This window comes from Nyctereutes procyonoides, unplaced genomic scaffold (genome assembly GCF_905146905.1).
Source record: "Nyctereutes procyonoides isolate TBG_1078 unplaced genomic scaffold, NYPRO_anot_genome, whole genome shotgun sequence".
Lineage (NCBI taxonomy): Eukaryota > Metazoa > Chordata > Mammalia > Carnivora > Canidae > Nyctereutes > Nyctereutes procyonoides.
This window is the reverse complement of record NW_026575146.1, coordinates 15,674,894-15,697,148: the sequence shown is the minus strand read 5'-3', so window position 1 is coordinate 15,697,148 and position 22,255 is coordinate 15,674,894. Positions and strand designations below refer to the sequence as shown.

Here is a 22,255-nt window from a genome sequence, read left to right as displayed (position 1 = left end):
TAGAAAGTGGTTCATCCAAGTACTTTGTGATATCCCATATTTGACAAAGTGGCATTTTAATTTCCTGAGAGTCAGAATTTCACCCCTGCATCTTCCTATTTGCCGAGGTCCTTACTGTGGCAGCCGCCAAGCCTCCGCATATGAGCCTGAGGAGGGCTGATTGGCTGGCCCCTCCCAACCACCTGCCCCTGGCATCACAGAGACACAAGGCATAGCAATGTCTTACCAATCACGTAACAGGTCATCCATGTCCCCTTTCCAAACACACCTTGTAGGAAGCGGAAGACCACAAACACAGGGAAATTTGGTGCAAATGCCACCACAACACCGGTGACACCAACACCGAAACAGGATATTAGGTAAATGACTAGTCGGCCGTACCTTTTTGAGAAAGAGAGAGGAAGAAGTCACCTTCAACGCTTCCATTGACACAATGAGAAAGACTATCATTAGAAGCATTGTTAAGAGAGGTTAAGTATACAAATTTTGTTTTTAAGATGGCATTACTACCAGGTACAGGTTTGTTGGAAATTCTACATTTTGTTTTATAGCAAAACCATGGAAAATAAGAGCATATGCCTCTGAAACGACATGACAAAATGTAAAGCACAGAATGGAAATGTGATTTTCAAAAAGATGATGCTCTCTATCACAAACAGTTTCCTTGGTGGCACAGCTCTGACATCTGATAGCATCTTTGCGAGTGGAGTGGGAAGGAGAAAGGGAGAAAGCCCCAGGCCCGGGCTTCAATCTTGGCTGAACCATGAGCCAGCCATACGATCTCAGGTCCCTCTCTTTGTTAATCTAAGACTCATATTTTGTTTGTTTGCTTGTGGGTTATTCCCCCCCCACCTCTTTCTACAATGAGGTTGTAGAGACTCAAATGAGATGCTGATGTGAAAGCTCCTTATGAACTATGAAGTTCACAATCAATGTGAACTGTTCTTAAGTTCTGCATTTTATCCTCACTGTTTACAGGATTATTATTAAAAGCACAGGCAAAGGACACACATTATTGTGTGTGATATTCTGGGATTCTGATGTTAAATGGTTCGCAATAGCTGTGCCAAATTAGCGGCTGGTGGAAGTTTGTCATCCATGACCCTTAAGAGTCGTGATTCAAAAACATTTTCCCAGAGAAATTCCTGCCAAATTCACACATGCAGCATCTTGCTCTGGTCAGCGGAGTGGAGACAGAAGTAGTCCTGGTTTATCTAGGTTTAAAATTCACTGTCTATCCTTCCTACACTGTCCTCTCCTAGATATATGGCCTATTAAATCGTTTCTTGCCCTTTCCTGCAAAGACTTAAAGGAGAGAAGGAGCTGACAGTGGCTGGCCTGGCAGTGAGGCAGGATCCTTCATGGGTCTGTCTTCCTCTCTAGAGCACTGAGTCATCTCGGAGGACAGCCACTCGATCCCCTGCTAGGACACAGGTAGGAAGAGCCTCCCTTCTTTAGTTGAGTTACTTTTGTTTGGAGATGTGTTTATTATTTGTGAGAAACATGCAGAAGCAGCTAAACCTAATGTTTAAATCATATATACATGTTGAAAATACATGGCTCCCTTGCGAGTCGTAGCCGGCTAGGAGAGAAAGTGATGTGTGCGGAGATTAAGAAAAGAAAGACGAATGGGAAAGGGTATAAGAAGAAGCCACAGAAAAAGACATGGATAATAGGGAAAGAGCATTGGACACAAGGATTAAGGAGAAAGGCCCATGCAGAGGAGGGTGGCAGGGGGCTGCAAGAGAAAACTAAGATAGATGAAGGAGCAGAAAAAGAAACCAAAGGTTCTACTCACTTTGAAATCCTAGTCTGGCCACACTCCGACTGTCTATTGGCTAAAGCATTTGGGGCATTTAATTGCCTCCAATGAGCTAATTAATTGCAGTGGGCCATTCTCCAAGAGGGACCCTCTGCACTGCGCACCACAAGCACAGTCACAAGGACTCACCCAGGCTAGGCTAGAGTGACCAGAGTGATTGTCTGATCGTCAGCCAGACACGGTCAATGGCCAAGGCTTGCCTACCCCTGTCCTAAGGAGTCTAGAAACAATAATTAAATTATGGCATGTGTTTTCATAGTTAAAACTGGTATAAAGGAAGAGTTAAATATGAATACAATAACAAACATCAAGAATGCTTAAAACAGGCATATTTGAATAGAAAGCATGATTGTCCTTAATATATATATTCACTGTGCCTCCCATTAGCTGGTATATTTATGGATGTTAAATAATAGGTAAAAAAATTTTAATGGTCTTTGGAAAAACTCTTTTTTTTGCAGAGTTTTTAACTTGTAACATAAAATACAATGATTTATTTTTTTAAAAATTTAAACATTTAGGGATCCCTGGGTGGCGCAGTGGTTTGGCGCCTGTCTTTGGCCCAGGGCGCGATCCTGGAGACCCGGGATCGAATCCCACGTCGGGCTCCCGGTGCGTGGAGCCTGCTTTTCCCTCTGCCTGTGTCTCTGCCTCTCTCTCTCTCTCTCTCTCCCTGTGTGACTATCATAAATAAATAAAAATTAAAAAAAATTTTTTTTAAATTTAAACATTTAAATGAAACATATTTGTAAAGGGCTGAGTCTGACTAAATCAGACACAACCAGTGAGCTATGGGAGCACATGCAATTGACTCTGCAGCATTCAGCCAGCCAGCCATTTGCACAATGAAGTGACTGCCTTGCTGGTGTGTGTTTCCACTCAGATGCCTTCAGGCCCACTGGGAGCAGCCCCATCCACTGATACAGTTCAAAGAGTAAGGAGATGGAGTTGAACAAGGATTCGTCTAACCAAATAAGCATGAATGTCACAAGTAGAGAAATTAAGATTTTTTTTCATGTTTAGCAAAAATAGTTTTCTAATGGTTAACATAAAACATTTTCATCTCTACACGTTTGCATCATGTTCTCGTGCTGTCAATGGCTATCCTATCCGTGCCTACCTGTCTGCTGCATAGCCCAAGGTGAAGGCTCCAGCCAAGAAGCCCAGATTTAGGACGGCTTGCGTGAGGTCCAGCATCCAAGCATTGATGCACACAAGGTCAAACTGGGAAAACAAGGCAAATACATGGGAGACACATGACTGTGCTTATCCTCAAGACACCTGATCTTCTGTCCAGATCAGTGATGACTAAACATTTTTGCCCAGACATTCCTTAAATTTTTTAAATGTATCACATACTTATTTTTATATAGATATATAAACGTTGCATCAGTTTCAATGACTGCCGAAGATGTAATTCATTGTATCCAACAGTCTAACTATCAGAGCCATTGACGACCTATCGTCACACTGGAAAAACAAACTGTTCAATAGTCTCAATCCGAAGTCAATCTTTTTTCCTTTTTGAATTTTTCTTTTCATTCCCACATACTTACATCTTAATATTCTAAGTGGAGAATGTTTTGTGTTTTGTGTTAATGTGTATTGCATTAATGGTGAGGTTAATAAATACTTCTCTGCGTAAAAATTGGGTTTATAAATGGGCATTTAATTTTAAAAAATTTTCCCCGTGACAATGTCTCTAAATATTTGCATCTTTTCTCATTGGGTTATAATTATAGTCACTAGACCACAACGGATGAAAACAGGAAATATGATGAATTTTGAAAAAGATTTACTGCATGGGAGTAACATTTTGTGGGAAATGCACCTCTGTATTTCTAGAAGAATGTTAAGAAAGCCTGGGGTTTTCCAGCTAGTTCATGTAATCTGCAGAGAAAGATTGTTTATTACTAGAACCAGTTAAGTGTAAACATCAATCCTACTCCCTTTTTTATTTTTATAAATTTATGTGCCAGGAAAACTTGTTTGTATAAGTTAATTAATAAGAATGGAGAAAGTTTCATTAGAGCAACGTTACTCAATTCCTCTGGCTCCTTCTCAGTTATGTGCTGAGACTTGCACAGCAATCTATCATCAAAATTACTTTTACTTTTCTATTAACCAACAGGCCATTTAAGTTCTCCTACACTCTTGCTGCAAGGATGGAAAAGGAGACCACCACACTTAATAAAAAGTTGTTTAATCAAATCATTAGGGCTATTTACTTGCTTTCTTCATTATGTTCTTAATACCCAAACCAATAGTCCAAACTGTCCCATTGTTTGGTTCCCCACAGGTTTTTGAACCTCGGGTCGGTCCACCATAGTGGGACAGGAGAGAGGTAGCATTCCTTTAGCAAAGTGGGAGAAGGACATTAGGAAAAAGGACCTGCATCCTCAATGCACACATATTCTCAAGCAGATGGATTTTAGACCACATGAACTGAGGCCCTGACAATGGATTCCCTTCAAAGTACCCAGGCCCTCCACCCTGTAATTGGCTTTGCACGCCTCCAAACAGCAACCCCAGCTTGAAAATTATTCATAAATACACATTCATAAGCAAACTGTGACACTTATTTGGCTTGGTTCTACAGCTAGTGATCTGTCACTTAATATAGCTGGAAAAAAAAAAAACAGGAGCATGAGTAGCTGGCCCACCTCATAAAGTTGCTGGGAAGACTTATGGAGGTTAAAAAAGTAAAAAGATTAACATATATACATGGTAGTAGTAACTGTGATGAGTTAAAGGAGTTTTACAGCCACTTAGATATTGGTTTCTCAAGGCACAACAGTTTTAAGTAAACTTGCAGATGACTAACTATCTGAAATAATTTCCCATTGGAATTAAACATGTAGAGAATGCAATTAGAGGGTAGGCACATACAGAAGAATGAAACTAGACTGCTTTCTTACACCATACACAAAAATAAACTCAAAATGATTAAGGACCTAAATGTGAGACATGAAACCATAAAAATCTTAGAAGAAAACACAGGCAGTAATTTCTCTGACAATGGCTATAGCAACAATTTTCTAGATATGTTTCCTGAGGCAAGGGAAATAAATGCAAAAATAAACTATTGGTACTACATCAAAATAAAAAGCTTCTGCACAGCAAAAGAAACAATCAACAAAACTAAAAGGCAACCTACAGAATGCAAGAAGATATTTGCAAATGACATATCCAATGAAGAGTTAGTATCCAAGATATACAGAGAATTTACAGAACTCAAAACCCAAAACCAAATAATCCAACTTAGAAAATGAGCAGGGGATGCACATTTTCGGTGGCTCAGTGGTTGAGTGTCTGCCTTTGGCTTAGGTCATGGCCCTGGGGTCCTAGGATCAAATCCCAGGTTGGGCTTCCCTCGGGGATCCTGCTTCTCCCTCTTTTATGTTTCTGCCTCTCTTTTTGTGTCTTTCACGAATAAATAAATTTTTTAAAAAATGAACAGAAGACATGAACAGACATTTCTTTTTTTAAAAGATTTGATTTATTCATGATAGACACACACACACACACACACAGAGAGAGAGAGAGAGAGAGAGAGAGAGAGAGAGGCAGAGACACAGGCAGAAGAAGAAGCAGGCTCCACGCAGGGAGCCCGACATGGGACCCAATCCCAGAACTCCAGGATCATACCCTGGGCTGAAGGCAGGCGCTAAACCACTGAGCCACCCAGGGATCCTGAATAGACATTTCCCTAAAGAAGAGATACAGGATGGCCAAAAGACATAGGGAAAGATGCTCAATATCACTCATCACCGGGGAAATGCAAATCAAAACTACAATGAGATATCACCTCACACCTGTCAGAATGGCTAAAATAAAAAACACAAGAAACAAGTGTTGGCAAGGATATGGAAAAAAACAAACCATCTTGCACTGTTGGTGGGAATGCAGATGTGGAAAACAGTATGGAGGTTCCTCAAAAAGTTAAAAATAGAACTACCTTGTGATCCAGTAATCACACTATGGGGTATCTACCTAAAAAATACAAAAAAAAAAAAAAGCGCTATTCAAAACAAGTTATTGCAGCATTGTTTGCAATAGCCAAACTATAGAAGCTGCCCAAATATCTATCGATAGATGAATGGATAAATATGTAGTATATATACACAAGGGAATATTATTCAGCTATAAAAATATGAAATCTTGCCATTTGCAACAACATGGATGGAGCTAGAGAGTATTATGCTAAGCAAAATAAGTCAGCAGAGTCAGCAGTAAAATACCATATGATTTTACTCATATGTGGAATTTAAGAAACATTTTTTTTTTAAAAAAAGAGAGAGAAACCAAGAAACAAATTCTTACCTATAGAGAATAGACTGGTAGTTATCAGAGGGGAGGTGGGTGGAGGAAGGATGGAGGAAATAAGTGATGGGGATGAAGGAGGGCACTTGTGATGAGCCCCGGGTGATGCATGGAACTGGTGAATCACTATACTGTACACCTGAAACTAACATAACACTGTATGTTAACTACACTAGAATCACAATAAAAACTTAATAAAAACAAAAAAACCCAAAAGACAGCAACAAGAATAGGGGTGCCTGGGTGGCTCAGTTGGTTAAGCATCTGATCTGCCTTTAGCTCAGGTCATGATCCTGCAGTCCTGGGAGTGAGACCTGGGTGGGGCTCCCTGCTCAGTGGGGAGTCTTCTTCTCCCTCTGCCTCTGCCTCTCCTGCCTGCTCATGCTCTCTCTCTCAAATAAATAAATACATTTTTTTAAAAAATGCAACAAGAATAACAGTGTATCAAATCTCAGAAATCAAACAGGCAATTCAACTGCCAGGGAAAACATTTTGCTACAGAAAGGTAGCAGCCATTGTCAAATAGGAATTCCCAAAAAGTAGAATTTGCATCCTCCAACTGTTCCTCAGGTAAATGGATTAGCTGGGGATACAGGCAAGCTTTTCAAAGATGACATAGTAAAGCGCAGTAAGAGGTATCCTTTCAATGAATTTGTTCAGCTGCTTTTGAATTGTTTGAATAAAATGCTCCCCCATAGTCTTTAAAGCCACAAAATATTCTTTAATATAAATCTAATTATCTTTTTCACACTCCCATAAGAGAAAGTGTCATAAAGGATTTTTTTCATATTTCATATTAAAATAAGTAGTTTTTGTTTTCTTAACAACTGAAAAATAAACATCTAAGTAAAGTTTTTTTTAAGATTTTATTTATTTATTCATGAGAGACAGAGAGAGAGAGAGAGAGAGAGAGAGAAAGAGGCAGAGACTCAGGCAGAGGGAGAAGCAGGCTCCGTGCTTGGAGCCCGACGTGGGACTGGATCCCAGGACTCCAGGATCACACCCTGAGCCAAAGACAGACGCCCGACCGCGGAGCCACCCAGTCGTCCCTAAGTAGTTAAAATTCTGTGATAACATTTTCTCAAGTATTATGCTGCTATCTGGGCTCCGTATCATCAACTCTTTGCGCTTTGTCCTGCATCCCGGGAGCAGGAGGCGCGGAAACTACATTTCCCAGAATCCCTTGCAGCAAGGTTCTGTTTAGGCTCTGCCCGTTGGGGAGGAGAGAGTAAGGGCACGATCAGAAAACAAGTATGATCAAAAAGCTCATCTGGGGACGCCTGAGTGGCTCAGGGGTTGAGCGTCTGCCTTTGATTCAGGGAATGATTCAGGGAATGATTCTGGGGTCCTGGATCGAGTCCCACATCGGGCTCCTTGCAGGGAGCCTGCTTCTTCTGCCTGTGTCTCTGCCTCTCTGTGTTTCTCATGAATAAATAAAACCTTTTTTTTTTTAAAAAAAAAAAAAGCTCATCTGCTCAAACATTTCTATTACTTTGCAAAAGTACTGGTACTGAGATTCCCAATCCTTCCACAGACTGTTTCCTAAGTTATGTGCACTACATAATGAATCATGCCCTGTGTAAATAACCCCTTGAATGAACTGGCTTTATTTTTTTACTTGAATTTGACCCATAGTTCTGGAAAAATATATTTACTGTAAAAAAATCATAATACATCTTAAATAAATCATAGTGTCATATTAAAAAAAAAAAGAAAACAAGAAGGAGGTAGTGGGGATTCGGCTTCTGGATGTGGCAGCAGTTCCAGCTCTAAGGACGGCAGTGACAGCAGTGGTTGGTGGTTGCAGAAGCCATTCAGCGTTTCCAATCACTCTCTGTCCACATGGGGGCAAAGGGATACTGTCTTGGAGCAAGACAAGGACCCTGCTCCCTGATTCCCCCCTCTCTGTGCTTTTCAAGCCCTTCCAAAACAATTCAAATCCAAATCCCTTCCTGCTTGAAATACCTTGCCTGGCTTCTGCTTTTATGACTGGGAGCTTGCTATCTTTCAAAAGTACAAAATAAATGAACTTAAATTATGTACCCCTAAGGAAATGCACACAACTACCCCCCACACACATGCCTGCGCGCGCGCGCGCACACACACACACACACACACACACACACACGTGGGTTTCTGGTATAGGGACAACAAAGCAAATGCAAGGATTCAGGGGCTTGGTTCTGAGTCTTACTCATACACCCGGGAGGCACACCCCTGCCTTCTGCAACTGGCCCTCCTGATCAGCTCTGGGCTCGCTGCCTGCTACGGCAACAGCTCTGGGTCATGTTTAAAGAGAGGTTAGCAGGCAATGAAGCCCAAGAGCTTCATAGGCTAAGGACTTTTTCCTGAAATAAAGTACTAAAAGTCTGTTGTAGTTCCCAGGGAGACCTAAAATCCACCTCTTGTCAAACTTACCAAAGTCTGAATCAAAGACACAAGCATTTCTATCTTTCTCCTAAGGCAATTTATGAAGAAGTGAGACATCTCCTTTTTATTTTTTAAGTGTACACATGCAGACATTTAAGCATTATTTTAAAATACTCATAAATCTATGTGTACCCGTTCTGTTCATTACTAATCTTCAAAATCACTTTTACACAAAGAGAATTACTCCCCTTGGCATGAGTAGAAAGCTGATATGATGAAACAGTCAAATAACACTTCATGTAATGCTGGAAGGATTACATTGCTTCATTGTGTAGAAAGCACAACTCCAGCCTAATTAGATACTTTTGAAGGGCTTCTAACCAGGCGTATATCTCAGCTTTTCCTAGTTGTTATAATCCAAATAGACATGACGTTAATTTGAGCTACAATGATAAGATGCTGGGACAACTTACTGTTAGATCCATGTAAAAGTATTGATTTCTAAGTCACCCTTAAGACTAGAGCAACAGAATATCTCCAGTATACAAAAGTCAAAGGTGAAAAAGTATAGTAAAAATAATGCAGGTATGCAAAAGACAGAAACTCAGGAGGAGACTTGCCTGCTCCTTAAGCCACAGAGAGTGGACCCAGATGATTGGAAGCTGGCTATTCCACAGATGTCTCTCAAATAAACTGGCAGGTAAGAGGGTCTAAAGTTAGAGCACATCATGTCATCTGACCTTAGTCACGTCGGTGATGAATAGTACTGATTAGTTTGGACTGCTGTGGGAAGAAGGGAAGTCTTTGACATGAAATAACCAGACATTTATGCCTTTGTGTCCATCTTCTAAGGATGAGTTTATAAGTCAAACCATTCTTAATCAGCTTTCTGCTCCAAATCAGTGGCCATTAAACACTTCATTGGTGTTCAAAGCAACATATATGCCTTTGGTTTGACATCGGGTGTGGGGTGCCCCTGGCTATTTTTAGCATTGGCCAATCATGCATTGAATTCCATGGGCAGGTTCCATTTCTAATCAACACCAAGCCACCATAACAGAGCCTAATATTGATTAAAAATTATTGTCATCGGGCAGCCCAGGTGGCTCAGCCGTTTGGCACCTGCCTTTAGCCCAGGGCATGATCCTGGAGACCAGGGATCAAGTCCCATGTTGGGCTCCCTGCATGGAGCCTGCTTCTCCCTCTTCCTGTGTCTCTGCCTCTCTTTCTCTCTGTGTCTCTCAGGAATAAATAAATAAAATCTTTAAAAAAATTATTGTCATCATAAAAATGTAAGGTGGGCAGGGCTTCCATGAGAGGAAAGGATATCATTTGTAATTCTACTCATAATGAAAATTTCTTTAACATGATATGATCACTTGTACGGACATCTTTTTTTTCTCTTTTCTTTTCTTTCTTTCTTTTTTCCTTTTTTTTGTTTTTTTTTTGTTTTGTTTTGTTTTTGAGAGATTGAGAGAGTATGTGAGCAGGACAGGGAGGGGGAGGGGGAAAGAAAGAGAATCTTAAGCAGACTCTATGCTGAGTATGTAGCCTGACGTGGGGCTCAATCTCACAACCCTGATATCTTGACCTGAGCTGAAATCATGAATCAGATTCTTAGTCAACTGAGCCACTGCGATGCCCCTATCAAACAGTTAATGCTTTTCTGACATGTACAAATCATCACAATAAACTGCAGCTGTAAGCACTAACCATTAAGTATTTACAGAAAATTCCAGTGGTGTGCTGGGCATTATACAGATGAGGCTGGGAGAGTACCACTGACATGCATACTTTGTTTCTGCTCTGTGAGGAGCTTATTACATAGTTTATTGAGCCAAGGTTAGCAAGCATATGTGAAGCAAATGTGAAGCAACTGAGATCAGACCTGAAAGGCATTGATTGTAAAATGCAGGAATGCCTCAGTGAAAGAAATGACTGGTGGGTCCAAAGCAATCAGATACATGAATAAGGTGGGACATGATCAGATCCTTCAACAATGAGCTGGATTTAGAAGGAAATAGCAAGGAAAAGAAAGGTATTTGAGCAAAGTGATGGACAGCCCAAGAAACAGAAGCATGAATGCCAGTGAGGTTCGGGTCTGTCTGCAGCACATGGGGGTGCCAAGCTCCAATTTGGAGCTGAAGAACTGTTTGTCTTTATTCCACCCAACAGGGAATGCAGTGTGCATCTAGGGGGTGGGACAGTGTTTCTTTCTCAGGAAACCAGAGACATCAAGAGAGTTCAGAACAGAGGGAGGAGGAGGTTCTAGAGGACAGAGGGAGAATCTACAAAATCATGAATGGAAAGGTCCAGAACAGATGTCCTGGCCCCAGATAGAACAAGATTCTATGAGCGCAAGACCAGGAGATGGAGAGGAAGCCTAACATCTGTCACGGTCACCTAGAACACCTGTTGTGACATGTCGCCTGGCATGAAGAGGCGTCCTATGTGAGAAAAGGCTCATATAAGCTGTCAACTAAGTTGTCCTCCAAAGTTGATGATAGTCATGCCTTCACATATGGTTAAATAGATAAAGCGGAAAATATAACGGAAAGATGTTCTTTAAGTGCATGCCTTTTTGTCTGGGCTTGTGAAATTAGGAAAAACACAAAACTGAATTTATTACAATAGTAATGATTTCTGTAGTAACTTATGCTCCATAACTCACCGTCTAATCTTAGAAGCTCAAACCATTTTATCTCTTTGTAGAGAAGCCATGCAGTTACTCTTCTTAAAAATGTTTATGATTTCTCTACATAACTGGGTATATCTACAGACCAGAGGATGATGAGAGGCTCTGAATTTGTTCACAGCTAAGGGCAGAAGAGCCACAGTGCTCTGTGTCCTTAACCTCTTTAACCCTGTGTGTCCCCACCTATAAAATGAAGATAAGGACTGAACTAATGATATCACTGAAATAAAATATGTAGAGTACTTCACCCAATGCCTGAGGCATATTAAATGTCTGCTAAATGTTACCAATTGCATTAGAATTAGTGCATAATGATAATGATAGTAATAAATGACATCACTAGTAGTTTTAAAATGTGGTTTTCCATACTGGCTACTCATTAGAATTACTGGGGATAATTGAAAAAAATTCAATCAGAATCTAGTCTAATGAGGAGCTGAGGTTGAAACCCACTGGTGTGAAGGTTCTCAGCTATATAAATACCTACCAGGGGATAGCTGACTTTTGCATTTTATACTGGATTGAATAGTGTCCCATCCTAAGTTTTGTCTATCTGGATCTTCAAATGACCTCAACTGAAAATAGGGTCTTTGCAGATGTAATTAGTTAGGATGGGGTCATACTGGATCAGGATGGTTCCTAATCCCATGAAAGGGAGAGAAAACAAAGACACACACACACACACACACACACACACGGAAAACCGCATGGGAAGGTGTAGGCAGAGACTACTAAGGAACGCCAAGGGTCTCATGTATTCATCAGCAGGGCTGCCATGGCAAAGTATGTAAGGCTGCGGCTGAAACAGCAGAAATTTATTTTGTTCAGCATTCTGGAGGCTGAGAGTCTGAGATCAAGGAGTCCAGAGGGTTGGTGAGGCCTCTCACCTTGGCTTGTAGACAGCCACCTTCTCTGAAGACTTCATTTCAGTTTACTTTCTCCTTAAAAAGTCTATCTCCAAATAAGGTCACAGTCTGAATTGGGGGTCAAGGGATGAATATATGGCAGCCCATAACAGCTTCCAGGACCAGAAGGTAATAGAGAGGCAAGGAGCAGATTCTTCCCCAGAATTTTCAGAGGGAGCAGACCTCTGAAATCAGACTCAGACTTACGGCCTCCAGAATCATGAAAGAATGAATTTCTGCTGTTAACACAATCCTGGTTTATAATAATTTGTTATGCCAGCCCTAGGAAACCAAAATGGATATCAATCAGGATATTTTCAAAGTTTCTGTATAAAATGATGCATTATTTAAAAGAAGAAAAGACAGTTCTGGCCTCTTCTGGTCCTAGCCCCTCAGAATTGAGCTCCATACTGGATTCAGATCTGCACAGCTTGTTTCCCTCAGTGGTCCATCTGGCTTCCCTGGTGCAGCATCCTGGAGAAAATGTGGATCTTTCTCTTACTGGAAAAGCCAGCCACCATGTTGCCTGGGCTGAGCAATTCAGAGTGAAGGCCTTTTGTGTACAGCATGCACACTTGCCCAGTAGCCAGCCTGGGCCCTCAATTGTGCTGGCTTCCCAGGCAGAGAGGGCCTGACAACCCAGACGTGGGAAGGAACTGAAGCCTTGTGGTTCAGACTGACCAACAGGAGGTGGAAGATGGGAGATGGGAGAAAAGAGGGAGTCCTATCCTACCCTGCTGTGGCTGCTCTAGATTCCAATGGTCCACAGCAGCCCAGGGGAGACGCCTGAAGGCTGAGCACCTGGCAGTGTTTGCTGTGCACCTGTGGCCACGTGGGACTCCACTCCCTCAATTTGTCCACCCTCTATCCCTGCTTCTTCTCTTTCCTCCTTCATTCTCCCTTCCCTGGGGTTGCAGCTTCTGATAAAGAATTAGTATGCAAGCTCTTGTTCCAGGCTCTGTTATTCAGGGAACTCAGGTAAAGGAATGCTTAACAAGCAGCTCATGATCCTTTCAACGAGCACTACTCTATTTTAAATTCATGATTCTGTGTGTGGAGGAGTCTATTCAAAATGATACGTTTTAATAGGTGAGTCATCAGTTTTGAATTATTGAGGGCACAAATAGTGCCAATCACAGCTCCTGTTTTCCATGAATTAACCGTCTTTAATTGCCACTTTGATTTAATGCAGGTCCATCTAGAAGGAAAGACTCATGCCAACTCTCATCCAGGAGCAGCTATTTTAGACCTCATTCTCTGGACTCTTGCCCCTCCCATGTTGGAGCCAATTCTGGAGATTTAGGAGTATATCTTCAGACTCTAGGCTCGCCAGCAGGTCCTGCAGCCACATACCTAGTATTACCTGCTGCGCCCTTTTGTAGAAAGGGGTTCCTGTGCTACACCAAAACTTGATTTAGGAACTGAGCCTTCAGCCCGACTCTGACTGTCTGGGTACAAGCACCTTCAACAGTGGTAGCAAGAGTTGGTCAAAAAGGAACATGTACCTGACCTGCTAGACCCATGGGATATTACAGACCCTTAGCAAAATCATCTGGGAATTCTGAGAAGTGCCTGGAACCCCACACGCAGGACACATTAGTGGTTCAGTTGCCCAGCATCCACTGTTGCCTCCATAGCAGCACTGCCAGACTGAGTTCTGGGGAACTACCCCCCAATAAACTGTAAACAGCAGTGGAGACTGTCAGTCAAGCTGCTCTGCCCTCTCTCGCCAAAGCTACCACCTGGCCTCAGTTGCGTTGAACTCAGGATTAAATGACAGCACTGATAGTTACTTGCTTGACACTCACAGACACTCAATGGATATCTATCTGTTCAATGAGTGATTCAGTCAGTTATTCCAAGAAAATGGTATAGGCGATCAATATTAGTATAACACTTAAAAAGCCTCATGACTGAAGATCAATCGTACAGAACCAAATCACGTGACTTCTTAATCAAGTGAGTGTCTACCTAAGATATCAGATACTTCATTATGTCCCCTGACAATGAATGTTCTGGGAAGATGAACAAAACAATGCACTAGTTAGTGAATATCTAATATATTAACTTTTGTGGGAGTCTAAGGGCTAGGGACTGTTGCTTCTTGACTTGAGATGACTGACAGCCAGTGGCCCATAGCTCCATTTTGCTGGATTGATTCTTTCTTTCATTCTTTCTTTCTTCCTTCTTCCTTCTTCCTTCCTTCCTCCTTCATTCCTTCTTCTTCTTCCTTCCTCCTTCCTTCTTCTTCCTTCCTTCCTTCCTTCTTAAGATTTTATTTATTTACTTTGGAGAGACACAGAGAGAGAGGCAGGGGCAGAGGGAGAAACAAACTCCCTGCAGGGAGCCCAAGGTGGGACTTGATCCCAGGACTCAAGGTATCACAGCCTGAGTCAAAGGCACACACTCAACCATTGAGCCATGCAGGTGTCCCTTTGTTGGATTCTTATATTTTCTAATGCAGGTCTCACACCTTTACTGTTCAGACACAGTGAGGCTTTGCACTCTATTCTTTCTTTTTACCTTTGGTCTTTAGTAAATAACTATAATCAGATAAATATTTTAATAATGTTTATTCTATTGCAGATAATTGCTGTTGACTTGTCAAGCTATGTTCCAAAATAACATACCTATACTTTCTGATAAAGGTGATTTCTAAGAAAATAAAAATAGTGAATAAGAGGGATTATAGTCCTCAAAAAGAAAGATGACTAAGTTCAGAATAATAACATAGAGAGCAACAGCCAAATGGGGATTAAGCTCACAGTGAAATACATCCCTATGAACAGTTTACTAGAAATATTTCTTTTTTACTAGAAAATAAGCCATTAAAGTAGAGCTTTATAAATATACAATATCTTGGTAAATCATTCTTTTCATAATGTGTTAGTGGCCTAACACAGTGACTCTCAAAGTGTTTGGAGCAGCAGCAACTGCATCATCTGGAAACTTGTGAGAAATGCAAATTCTTGGGGTCTACTGTGGACCCACTGAATCAGAAACTCTGGAGAGGGGCCCAAAAATCTGTGTTTGCCTCAGTCCTTCAGAGGATTCTGCTGTACATCCCAGTCTGAGAAATACAGAATCTAACACACTGTTTGCATTAGTAACTTTTTAAATGGGACTCTCTGACATGTACTGTTGGCCACCTTTAGGGAATCCAAGGAATATTGCTACAGGCTTCTTGAAAGAATGCACCGGCCTTGTATTCGTTTTGCTTAGCGTGCTGGTCTTCAGTTGCAGTGTGACTCATTACCACAAACCTAGCAGCTTAGGTCAACACCCATTTATTATCTCACAGCTCTGTAGGTCAGAAGTCTGGGCAGGCGTGCATGTGCTCTCCGCTCAGTCTCCTCACACATACAGTGTTAGCCAGGCTGGGCTCCCATATACAAGCTCGGGGAAGAATCTGCTTCCATGTTCACCCAGGCTGTTGGGAAAATCTCATTCTTTGTGGTTGTGGGATTGAGGTCCTGTTTTCTTGCTCGTTGCAGGCCGAAGGTTTTTCTCAGCAACCAGTGGCTACTATCAAGCCCTTTCCACGTGTCTTCCTCCACCTTCGAAGCCAGCGATGGTGTATCAAGCCGTTCTCATGCTTCAACAAGTCTCTCTGAACCTCCTTGTCTAATAAGATATATAAAATGTGCACAAAATAATCTGTAGTTATGGAAATATACAGGAAATGTCAGAGGCAAGGGCACTCATTAAACTAATCAAAATTTTTGAGTGGCTGGATGATAGCTAATTTTGTTTTCATGCTTTTGTGTGCGTTTTCTTAATTGTTTTTGCTTTCAGTATGTACTATTTTTATAGGTTTTGTTAGAAAAGCATAAAACTATGTCCACTTTGGAAAAATTCTATACTGAATGTAAAGTTATATATTAGAAGGGTGGGGAAGGGATTGGTTGAGGGAAATAATGTAAGCATGACAAGGGGAAGGAGAAAGAAGGGGCCTCCAGAGTCAGATGCAGCTATCAAAGGCTGGTATGGGGTGAAGTGAGGAGCTCTCCTGGCAATTATGTTTGAGATAATTTCTAGTATAGAATTAGAGATGAGTGGGGGGTCAGGTGGGGAGATCATTTTCTTAAAAGTCTCTCAATAGGGGCACTTGGCTGGCTCAGGTGATAGAGCATGTGACTCTTGTTCATGGGATCATGAGTTCAAGCCTCATGTTGGGCATGGAGCCCACTTAGGAAAAACAAGTATCTTAATAATATTTACTTTCACATGAAATATGAAAAACAATTAAAATGCAAAAACAACAAATCTGGAAACTCTCTCAAGGTACATCTTAAGCCATATGCCTAAAGCAAGTCCATTCTTACTCATGGCAAATCCACTTCTTGTGAGTTCTTACGGCAAAATGCAGCTTGCACTCATTGCCATCCCTACCTGGTCTGAAGCCTCATGCAGAACTGAGATTTTGTGTCTTGGATCCTTCGGTACTATCCTTCCAGTATCTGGGGTACTGTTTGTCTTCAGTCTTTTTTCCTTCTCTTCTCAGGACTAGGTCATCTCCATTGATCTACCTTCAAAATCCCCGATTCTTCCTTCTACCATCTCCAATCTGCTACTGAGCCCATTTAGTGAGTTTATCATCTCAGTTATTGCACCTTTCAGCTCTAGGATTCCCTTTATTTAATAATTTCCATTTCTCTGTTGAGATTATCTACTCATTCATTAAGACCATATTTCCTTTATTTCTTTGAACATCTTATAATTGGCTGATAGTATTTATTGATAATAGCCACTTTGCAGTCCTTGTCTACTAAATCCAACACCCAGGACTACTCAGAGTCAGTCTTTATTGGCTTCTCTTCTGCACCCACTACCATCCTCAGCGATCACATTTCCTGTTTCTTTGCATGTCGCACTGGCTTGAGATGTCAAAGGACAAGGGCCTAAACCTAGCAGATCATAGTCGCTTCAGTCTCTCTGAATTCTGTTGTACTCTCCTAAGGATTGTAGAAGTTTATTCTGATAGGTAGTTAACTTATCTGAGCTCACACTGCAAACTCTGACACCCCTGTGATATATAGCCCCTGATAACAGCTCAATTTTATAGCTGGCAGCTGCCTCTTTCAGCCTCGTCCTCTGGTGGTCAGAAATCTCTTACTCTGTGATTTCAAGTTGCACATAATGACAGCAGCACTTCATTCAACTATATTTTCCATGAGTCCAGTAGAATGGAGACAATTTTTAAAATCAAAAAAATTTAAGGACATATTCATATCAGTAGGAACTCTTTAGTTTTCTTAATGAAATAAAACATTCATTTTACAATTATTTTATAGTCTGAAAGTTCATTTCATGTGGTCTTTAAACATGGAAAATTCAATATTATCACGTAGGTATTAAATTATCAAGGCCGAAGTATGCTAAATCCCAATTTTATCCAACTTAATTTGCCTTAGAAAAAGAAAATAAAAATCCAGATTCACTTTTTTGTTTATTAACTGAATGCATTCTTCAACCTATGTACAGCTTGGGTAAGAGAAAGCAAAAGCCCTATTGGCTAAACATGTAAGATACCAGAGCCTCCAACTGGTAAACCAGCAAGAAATTAAGTGAGCTTCCCCAGAAGCAGGAGAACCACGAAAAGTATGAACCCTAAAGTCTGAATATACAATTGACCCCTAAATAATGCAGGGGTTAGGGCCACCACCCCCATGTGCAGTTGAAAATTCATGTGTAACTTTTGACTCCCACAAAACTAATAGCCTACTGTTGACTAGAAGCCCTACTGATAACACAAACAGTGTTAACACATCTATTTTGTATGTTACATATATTATATATGTATACTATGTTCTTAAAATAAAGTAAGCTAGAGAAAAGAAAATATGTTCCCATATTCCAACTTATTACAAGTTTAAAAAAATTATGCAAAGCAACTTGCTAATTTGTATAGATTACAGATTCTTCAGTAAAACTCTTACACTGTCTCCCTAAAACAAAATATGCATGATCTTCTACAGAAGTCCATTTTTCCCCAAAAAGTTTTTCAATCTCAGTTTTTTTTTTTAAATTAAATTCTGTCTAGATTAGCTTCAGTGTTAGTGAAAGTGATCACAGGTTCTTCCTGGAACTGATTTTGTAATCCTTACTTGAGAATAATTATCTAAAATAATTAAGAGATATGAAGACATGTAAAGGACATGATCACTATATATCAAATGACTCCAGATTTTGGAAGCAAGGCTATACAAGGCTAGATGATGGGAAAAATAAAAAATAAAAACAGATGACATGATCAGCACATATATTTTTGATGCATTTATCTGCATATGATTTGTGAGCACAGGTTACAAATAAGATCAACTCAGAAACGATGGCAAGTGCAGAGCATGAGTCACAGCTTCTTGTTGTCTAGACTAACTGCAGTTATACATGAGGGCTGACTTGCATTTGAAATCTCACAACAATTAGCACAGAAATAGGCCAATTCTTTAATAAGTGTGAATAATAGAGGGGAAAAAACACACAGGATTTATATTTAGAAACATTAAAAGGTTTAAAACTAATCATAATAATATAAGTATCACTGCCTTTTATGATTCTTTGGTTTGAGAAAAATAAGTTACCAAATTAACCTGGTACATAAAGTAGTTCTATCACATCTACTTGGTATTTTGAAAACAGAACCAAGGAATATTTTGCTACTGGAAATTTTCTCAAATACAGACAAAGTGATATTCAGGCAGTTTTCTGGGCTTTAAGAGCCAATGGAATGTACATGAAGGAAGCCATTTGATTGTAGGCTGGGTGAAATGGATAGAGGAAAACTAAATAATAATAATAATAATAATAATAATAATAATAATAAGCCACTATGAGCTTAACCATCCCTTTCGAGAAATATAAACAACATCACATTTTCTATCTGTTCTTTGGAAAGAAAGATAGACTCCCCTTCCCCAACTCCCATATGAGGGTGTAGTGTGAGTTCTGCTAACATATGGGGCCTCTCCCAGGCCATCAGACGTTCCTTGCAGAGGAATTCCAGGGTGGAGAAGGAGACCCATCACATTTTACTAGATTTTAGTTTCTGTCTTTCAAAATCATTGTCAACACGTTTTCCCCACTTGGAAACCACAGTTGCCAAAGATTTCCATAATCCAGTCTGAACATGGAGTAACATGTACACATTTTAAAGTCTGCCAAAGCCTATGTTTTCTAAGAACACAGTCTTACGACACAGTCAGCCAAGCTGATGAAACACAGCAACAGTGCCACATAAAAATTGACTTCCCCAGAATATGAAAAGTAGCTCACAGATTTTAAATCTCTGGCATTTTCCCAGTTTAATATGTGGGTTTCTTCAGCTTCTAAAAATCACTGGATTTTGGTGTGAATATCCTATCACCATCTCTCTGACTCTATCACAACATTCTAGAATCATCTAGGCTTTAGTTTTGTTCACAATTGGAGACACTGAACAGACAGTCCTGAAGCTCTGTGCTTTCCTCTTCTGATATTTTCTGATTCTGAGAATGTGGAGTGTCAGGATAGAAATACCAGGTTACTCACATCCTTAAAATAACTATTTGATTAGGAGACAAACAGACAATGAAAAGTTTTAGAAGAGAAACATCACATTAAATAAACCCGCAAGAAAAGCAGAAGCTATTGTGACTGTGAGTCGATGAAGTCCTACGAGTTTAAAATTGATTCAAACAAACAAAAAGAAATCTCTAAGCCAAACCTGAGCTTCTTAGCAGCCTATGCAGATGGCCTCTCCTCCTTTTGTGTCTTGTGTTCACTTTTACTTTGTTTTTTGTTCTCTTGGTGGTTTGCATTTGAAAGCAGGAATAAATGGGACTTGACAACAGATTTATTTTTATAACATTTCCAATTGCTTAGAATCAGGAAAGAGATTTGAGAAACGCTTAATCTTGGGAGAGTTCTGGCCAAGGAGAGCTCCAGGGAAGCCCTGGGACAATGGATCATTGACTAAACCCCTGCTGGAGAGCACAGCTCTGCAAACGTTTCCTTGTTGTGACTGTGAAGTTTATAATTATTTGACAAAGTCGCAGACCCAACTTTGTTATCTAATCTATATAACCGAATGGTGTTCTAGCACACACATGCGCTCCATGCCCAACAGTGTAGCATCAGCAAACTGGCCATGTGATTCTACACATCCAAGTGACCGGTGAAAAAGGACACAGATGACTGTTAGCCTTGTGGCAGGCTTCACATCTGGAAGGCCATCCCCACCTAACATTCACTGCACGCCAGACCTTAGATTGGTTTGTACACACTGTCACATCGAAGCCCTCCAGCAACCCTGTGAGCTGGACGTGATTATCATCATCATTTTACGGACAAGGAAACTGAGATTATAGATCAGAAGGGAGTTAGCAGTGACATACGAATCAGTAGGCCGATTATCATATCCATCCCTTCATGCCCTAGTACATCCCAATCTGTAGCCACCCGCCTACCCTGGCAGGCTTGGACAAAGAAAAGCCGTTTTAAAAAATTGCTGAACTATCCATTCTTCATTTTAGCAGGTGCCACAGATCATTCTTAAGCTGCTTTTACTTGGATCAATATATAGTGCAGCAAATATCCAAAATTCTCTTGTTTGGGGGATTTTTTAAACTCTTGTCATTTTCCTTTAAATAAATGTTAATAATTACATAGGCTTCGATAAACTATCTCTTTTTAGTAAGTGAGCAACTGCCATCATATTTTTACCAATTGATTACCTCATATTTGCTCTAAAATTTTCTGCATGGGCAGCCCAGGTGGCTCAGCAGTTTGGCGCTGCCTTCAGCCCAGGGTGTGATCCTGGAGACTTGGGACTGAGTCCCACGTCAGGCTCCCTGCATGGAGCCTGCTTCTCCCTCTGCCTGTCTCTCTCTCTCTCTCTCTCTCTCTCTCTCTCTCTCTCTCTGTGTGTGTGTGTGTGTGTGTGTGTGTGTGTGTCTCATGAATAAATAAATACAATCTTTAAAAAGTTTTCTGCAACTGGTATCATACCAAAAAAAAAAGAAAAGTCAGTATCATACCAGTCTGGTTTTTCATGGTCTTGAAAAAATGCTCTTGCTGCTTCATCTTGCTCTTAGAACCAATTGCTTGGTGATGGGGGGAAGGTGCAAGCTCTTGACTACAAGAGTTATGCATGCATCTTGATCTTAAAATTAAGATCCTTTTCTTTTGAAAAGGAGAGAAGGTTCTAGAGTAGAGTGTTACCTTGGCCCTTTATATCTTTTACTTGGCTCAGAAAACAAGAAAATAGAGCATTGCTAAGGTTGTCTTTAATATGTTGAAACTTACCGAGGCATTTCAGAAAGGGAGTCATGCTAGTTTTGTGCACTGCGGTGGATCTGGAGGTTTGTGAGCCAGATCTTGGCTCTGATCTGGTCTGAGAAATTCCTGGAAAGAGACAATGCCACCAGGGTTTAAGGTGACCATGTGGTCTTTCCTGTGGTGCTGTCCACCTATCCGCTAGGGAAAGTGCTAGGTGTGGAACTTCCAAAGCTAGCCACTCAGCACCCACCCTCTGTCTATACTCTGGCTGTACCTGGGATGCAGAGCTGCTCCACCTGTTGCATTGTGTGGCTGATACATATGAGGAGACAAGACACACATTTATTTATTTTTATTTTTTTGTGATTCATTTATTTTAATAACTTAGTGCTTAAATCCAAGATTGGCACCCATCCTAGAGAAAGCCTAAGTGACCTCCCTGCTGCCAAGTCTTTTTTTTTTTTTTTTTTTGTGGTAGCCTTTCCCAATCCACATCTGCTCCAAGCTGGAAAGCAGAGCCCCCTTCCTGGTGCCAGGAAGGCATGAGTCGTGGGAAAGGCCTGCATCAGAAAACCCAGCATCTTCTCACTAAAGCTAGGTGATCTGGGGTAAGCTGGGGAAGATTCCTCTGTCCCACCAGATATTGCCACATTTAGAATACTCCCAGACCTTGTATTGTCCAAGCCTGAGAGAGGTACATGGTAGCTCAGCATGGTATAAAGAGAGTTCATTCATTCATTCTTTCACTCATTCATTCAAAAGACGTCTACAGACTGCTCCTGGCTGTGAGGTATGTTGCCAGGCACTGAGAGGGAATCAAGGCTGGGCTCTGGTTTGCCAGAAGCTTCCAGTTGAGCATTAGTGATGTAGTTGTATGTGAAA

General features: G+C 40.8%; 1 protein-coding gene across 2 annotated transcripts in view; it reads right to left on the bottom strand.

Annotated features, from left to right (window-relative positions):
* The window catches only part of SLC22A3 (solute carrier family 22 member 3), an 87,579-nt gene that overhangs the window by 42,120 nt on the left and 23,204 nt on the right, over positions 1-22,255 (bottom strand). For both annotated transcript variants that reach the window (XM_055310103.1, XM_055310104.1), the window contains exons 2-3: positions 2,943-3,046; positions 227-381 (exon numbers count right to left, since the gene is read on the bottom strand). In XM_055310103.1, coding sequence (XP_055166078.1) covers positions 227-381; positions 2,943-3,046 — 259 coding nt within the window. The remainder of the gene's footprint in view (positions 1-226; positions 382-2,942; positions 3,047-22,255) is intronic.